The 6,475-nt window shown below is 22.8% G+C and overlaps 1 protein-coding gene across 1 annotated transcript; it reads left to right on the forward strand.

The window, feature by feature from the left end:
• Positions 1-767: 767 nt before the first annotated feature.
• Positions 768-2,899, forward strand: LOC145830071 (uncharacterized). Its single transcript, XM_082937957.1, has 5 exons — positions 768-860; positions 923-963; positions 2,029-2,166; positions 2,258-2,351; positions 2,726-2,899. The coding sequence occupies exons 1-5, from the start codon at positions 797-799 to the stop codon at positions 2,812-2,814; spliced, it is 426 nt and encodes a 141-aa protein (XP_082794083.1). The 5' UTR covers positions 768-796; the 3' UTR covers positions 2,815-2,899.
• Positions 2,900-6,475: the final 3,576 nt, after the last annotated feature.

Here is a 6,475-nt window from a genome sequence, read left to right on the forward strand (position 1 = left end):
CAAATTTTAACTAAAATATTTTAAGCTTGCTTTTCTCTTATCATTAATTTTTTTGTAAAGGCATAAATGGATGCTATCAAAGTTATTAGAAATAAAATCTTTACATAACATTAAAATAAAATGCTAAAATTGAAACTAGCTACAGTTTTTAAATTTTACATAGCAAAAAATAATTCTGAAAATGGTAAACCATACAATAATTTCATTTAAACTTTGATAAACCATAGTTGTTTTTTAATAATTACAACTAGTACAAATTTAATTAATTAATGTTAAGTTGATACATTTAAAAACTATGACCTTACTAGTAACTATGTACTTTTGTACGAGTATGAAGTTTTTGCTATCTCAGTAGTTAACTAGAATTAAGTTTTTAAAGTAACAGCTAAATATTTAGATTAAATAATTTATGAACTTTTAGTTTTATTCGAACAACTTTGACCGATAGTTTTAGCAGCTAAAGCAAGTAGTTGTTACAAATTCCGCAGAAATATCATTGAAAAAGTTCAAACTCTCTCGAACTTTTTTCTGTATATAAAGCATTTGATACGGAATAATTCATTTAAATTTTATATAGTGAAATGCTTATAAAAACTTAGTTTTCATTATGCTACAATATTTAAATAAATTTTAGAAAATAAATCTTTTTCAAGGTTGTTAAAATAAACAGACTGAACTACGAAGTCATTATCTTCTGTAATTAGCTACAGTCAATTTGTTTTGTTCACTTAAAAATACTCTTTTTAAACTTTGTGCTTACATGTGCAGGACTTGTTATCTTCATATATAAGATAAAATGAAAACGTTCATACTTCTAATTGTTGCTTCTATTGCAAGTACAGACTGTAGTCTGATTACAAGTTAGTTTTTCTGACATACTTTTTTTATTGAAACTAATACTAAAATTATTTTATCATTTCAGAGCTTGGAAAAACTGGAAAAAACGTCGAACGTTGTGTTGTGGTAAGTGTTTTATTTCTTTTATTTGTATCTAGTTTGTATTAAAAAAAAGTAATTAAAGTTTTTAAAATATATAAAAGTTTTGGTTTTAATGTAATTGTTTATTAGTTAGTATCCTTAGTGAATTTCAACAAAATCTATTTGAATTATAAACTTCTAATGTATTGAAACGAAACAAAAACATAAATTATTACTTTTTTAATTGGCATGGTTTCAAAGAATTTGCAAAAACTTAAAATTCAAATCTATAAATTTTTTCCAACTAATTTTTAAAAGTTACTATTTTTAAAAATATGAATTTTCTTAAACAATTGCACCATTTAAACATAGTGAGGAACGTACCCTCCAAACTTAAAACTGGTTATCTTATAAAAACTAAGATCTTTAAATTTTTAAAAGAAAAAATTAAATTTAATCAGGTTTTAATTATTGCTTTAATGCAAACTATAGAAGTTTTCAGTTTTAGTTTCAAAATATTTTCGGAAAAAATAAAACTTAATTACTTTAACATATTTCTTTTTTATCTATTTTATTAAAGAAAATGATAAATTAAAAACTTGTAAGTAGTTATTGTTTACCTACATGTCTACTAGATGTGTTTGTCATGTACAAAACTGGTTTTATTCCTTTTATTCATATGTTAAAAATACAAGTTTATCAATTTGGGATACAACTATAGCATTAGGAGTTGTATATTATCAGTGAGTTTTGTTAAATTAGACATGTAGGTAAACAAATCAAACTTGTAGCCTAAAGGCATTACATATTTTATATAAAACTGATCACAGTTTGATGAGTTGTTTAGAACTTTGAATTTTTTACAGTCATTAACTACTATACGATTTAAAACTAGAATAATTTTTGATTTTTACTAAATAAAGTTTAATTTTTCTAAGTATGATCATTTAACTAACAAAATTTAATTAATTTAAGCTGAAAGTTTTCAAATTTCAAAACTATAATTTTGAACTTTAATTGACTAGAGCTTCATCTTTAATATTCGCACTAAAATTATATCAGTACAACTGGTTAACAACTACTACTAATTTAAATTTATAAATTAAACAGCACAAACAATTGTGTGCCGATGGAATAGCAGAACCAATTGGTATAAATTGTACGAAACTAAAAAACATAGATTGTGAAAAAGACTACTATGATGAGAAGTTTATTAAAAACATTCATAGCCATTCTTTGAGTAAAAGAGTACGTTTTTTTCTAATAGTATTGTTTTATAGTGTAATTAAGCTTTCCAGCTATAACAAAATGACTGAGTAATACTTTTTTATCATTCTAGTCAACAGTTTCGAAATGTTCAAGATTGTTTTCAGGAAACAAATGTTTTCTCTACTTTTGCATGATATTAAAAGACAAAAGTGGATGTAAGCACTGTAAGTTTTTTCTACTTAACTTTAAATAAGTTATCTTTACAAATAAGTTTTATAGAGGTTAAATATAAGAAGCATTCTAGAATTAATAATTTTAAAAACGCTATGTAACAAAAAAATAACAGATGTATTCATCTTTTTAATCAACATAATTTAGTTCATTTAAATATATAGACACTATGTATAAAAAATAAACACTAGTTTTTACAATCTATATATAATTAAAGTAATCAAAGTATTAATATTTTAGTAGTTGTATAAGTTTTATTCAAAATATTCTTTAATAGCTACCGTAAAAATAAACTTTTTATCAGTGATTTATTTTTTGTTTTGGTAAGCACAAAAAAATTATCCTTAGTATACCTTTTAAAAAACAGATGGAAAATGTTCTTGGTATTGCTCATGTTTTAGAGATAATGGAAAATGTAAAAATGACCCTTTTTATGCTCTTTTTCAAGGGATTTAAAGTTTATTAAAAAAGCGGTTTTAATTGAAGGGAGCAAAGAAGACATGACTGTTTTGTTGATATTTATTTCTTACTTTTATTTTTATAGTTTACTTTTTGTACTATACACTTTTACTTTTAAGACATAAACTTTTTGTTTTTGTTTTTTAATTTAAATTCAAAGAAAAAGTGTTTTGTTATTTTAAAAGAATAAGTAATTGTATAAAACTAAATACTACTGTATTTAAACTTTTAAATTGATAATTAATAAAAATGCTTTAATTTATATAACGTATTTTTTAAATTTAGCTTTCTCTATAATTAAAGCTTTCTGTCAACATTCCATAAATTAACTTTTTTTTTTTTCTTTTAAATATACTCTTCTTTTTATGTTTGAAAACCTAAATACAATACTTTAAAATAAAGTTTTATTTTTCTTAACAAAACTATTTTACTCTAATGACTTTTAAATTGATAATGAACTATGCTTAAACTTATGTAACTTATTTTTTTAATTTAGCTTTCTCTAAAATTAAAGCTTTCTGTTAACATTCCATAAATTTTCTTAATTTTTTTTCTTTAAAATATACTCTTGTTTTTAGGTTTGAAATCCTAAATAAAGTACTTTAAAAAAATTTTTTTTTATTTTAACAAGACTATTTTATTCTAAGGACCAATTGTATTTTTAACTATAAATTTTAAAAAATAGTATTATATTGAGAACAATGAAACTTTTTATTTAAAATGTTCTAAAACAAGGAATACATGGACAAACGAAAACATCTTTATTTTAAGTCTGTGATAATAATATATCTGCATTTTATCTAATTTTATAAAAACATAAAAAGGATTGTTTTATAAGTGAAAATTTTGCAGTAACTGATTGTTCATTATAAAAAGAAAAAAATTAAAAACTAAGTTCTAGATAACATGAAGCTAAAATATATATCAAATTCAAATATACTTATTTCTTTAATGCAGTAAAAAATATTTGTTAAGAAGCACTCTACAGTTAATCATTTAAAAGACACTATGTAAAAAAATAACATACGTAATCAGTTGTACATTTATAATATAATGATTGTTTATTAATCGCCAAAAAAAAGCATTCAAAATAATAAGCTTGAGGACTAGATGTTAAAAAAAACCTTTCGGTTATCGACTCGTACACCACTTGGATACAGTTTACATTTTTTTCAAGACAAATATCTTGTGTATCTTAGCATTATATCTATTCAACTTTATATACTTTTTTTAACACTCTTTGTTTTGATAGTCTTTAAAAAAGATTTTTTCGTTAACACTGAAGTATGCATAATAATAAAACCAAACAAGCTAACAATAATTTTTAATTTTTTAAACAGTTTTAAAACCAAGTATAACAAATTTACTATATTTTTGCAAACTAAATTTCGTACCAAAATAACTCAAAAAGTTTTAAATTTAAAACGTTTAGTAAATACCAGCAAAAATGTTAGAAAAGTAAATTCCAGTTAAACTTTATCTATATTTTTATTGAATCTAATATTACAGGTAGTTTTGCTAGTCCAATAATTTTTTATAAATAAATTGATACCGTAAAAACTAAGCTGCTGAGTGCGCTGTTAAAGTAACAAAGCAATTTAAATTTTAAAAACAATTTAAAGTGAAAAACAGAAAAGAGGTAAGCAGCTAAAACCTTTTTATTTTATTAGTGATAACTAGTTTAATAAATATTTTTAATATTTATTTAGTTATAACTTATAATCGATTAGATGTAAACAATTTAAAATATATAGATTAATGTTCAGTTACATTATATACTAATAGTTTACCACCGGTCCTAGCTAATTTTTAAAAATTATAAAAAGTTATATTTTATATATAATATCAATTTTCATCAATAGATACTCAATTGCAATAATGCGAAACTTATTCAAGTTTGTATAGATTGTATAAAATAAAAAGTTGCTATTTTAAATAAGATAAAGAAATAAAAATAAAAAAACTACAAATAAAATCACAGCACGAATTGGCAAAGCTTTTTAGATTTACTGGAATCAGTTCAAAAGTTTTGTTTAGGTATGCTGTTTAAAATTATTTTTATTTTGGTGATTAGTTAACAAATAACACGGCAAATTTGATTGGATTAAAATAAAAAGGGTTTATTTTAAATCGTAGCTACTACTATAACATTTTTTTATAATTTTAACTATAACTCTTTTTAAACAAAAGTTTTTCTTAATGATTTTACCTTCTTTACTTAAAAATAGTTATATAAAGAATTCAGTAAGTCTCCTTATAAAAATTAACTCCAACTATTTGAATAAACTTTTAACATTTACTGTCATCATTCAAAGTTGATAATACCTTGATAATTTATATAATAAAGAAAATAGTATATTACACAATTTTATTGTGTTTTATTTTATTTTTTGCGTCTGTTTATATGGTTTATTTCGTAATTTTGCTTTCTAGGTGTGAATAGGTATTTACAATGTAAAAATAAATAATATTTCAAACAAACTAAAACTAAGTAAAATTAAGTATGACCAAACAAAAGGGTGAAAACAATCCTTTTTCTTCCGGAAGCACTTAGGTTTTGACTTTTATTGCTTCAAATTAACTAGTTTTTAAAATTTTTAATAACTTAATAATCCTGGTTTTTTTACTGTAGACAAAAAAATTTTACCTTTTAAACATCAATTACTTTTCATGTTAAGTTAATCTTGTTTATGTGTTTTTTTAACCGTATGTAACTTTTTCTTTTTTTGTTATTTAAAAAACAAAAAATTACTTTTTTATCTCAACTTTTTTTATATAGCTTAAATCTGTAGCTCGATGGCAAAAACTCATTTGACACATCGAGTCCTTTGGCCGTTTTTTAGCTTCAAATATTTCATCGTGTTAATGAAACAAATATTGGATTTTATGATATTAATAACCTGTTTATCAGTGTGCTTATAGGAGATGTTATTATTTTGTTCTGAAAACTTACATAGCATAAAAAGATAATTTTAAAATGGTTCTTTTATTCAATAAATGAATGAAACTAGCGACATAATAAGCTGAATTTCATTTAATAGTACACTGTATTGTCAAGTTGACAGTATAGCGATTGGGTCTTTTTAGAACCTACTTTAGCCAAAATGTTATATGTCAACTCGAAAACAAAGTAACAAAGACCTTATATGAAATTACAAGTACATACTCCAGATGTTAAGATAGTTACTTTATCATCATACATAGTGAAAAGATAACTCGTTATTTTTTTGGCAAGTTGAAGAAATACATAACACAATCAAGCTTACCAAAAAAATGAGTTAATTTTATTTTTTTGTACCTTAAAAATAAATTTATTCAGGCATTTTTCTTGAAAAAGTGTCTAACGTAGAACCAAAACGATCATACAATAAGATAGGCTTTAGGCCTAAAAACAGTCCAGTGATTTTAATTGCCGTATGTGATCGCTTAATGTGTATTATTTGAAAGAAATAGAAAACTAATTACGAAAAGTATCTATTTTGCTGCTAATCCAGTAGTAAATTTTGTATCTTTTATAATTCTTAACCTAGAAAATAACGAGAAATATTCGAGAAATATAACAGTTGTGTTTTATACTCTTTCAAGTAGTGTTACGCAAACCAGCTATATAAGTCAAATTTGAGGCATTAAGAAATAAAAATAATTAACATTTTCCAAA

The sequence above is a fragment of the Thalia democratica genome, chromosome 2 (genome assembly GCF_965202585.1).
Source record: "Thalia democratica chromosome 2, ktThaDemo2.hap1.1, whole genome shotgun sequence".
Lineage (NCBI taxonomy): Eukaryota > Metazoa > Chordata > Thaliacea > Salpida > Salpidae > Thalia > Thalia democratica.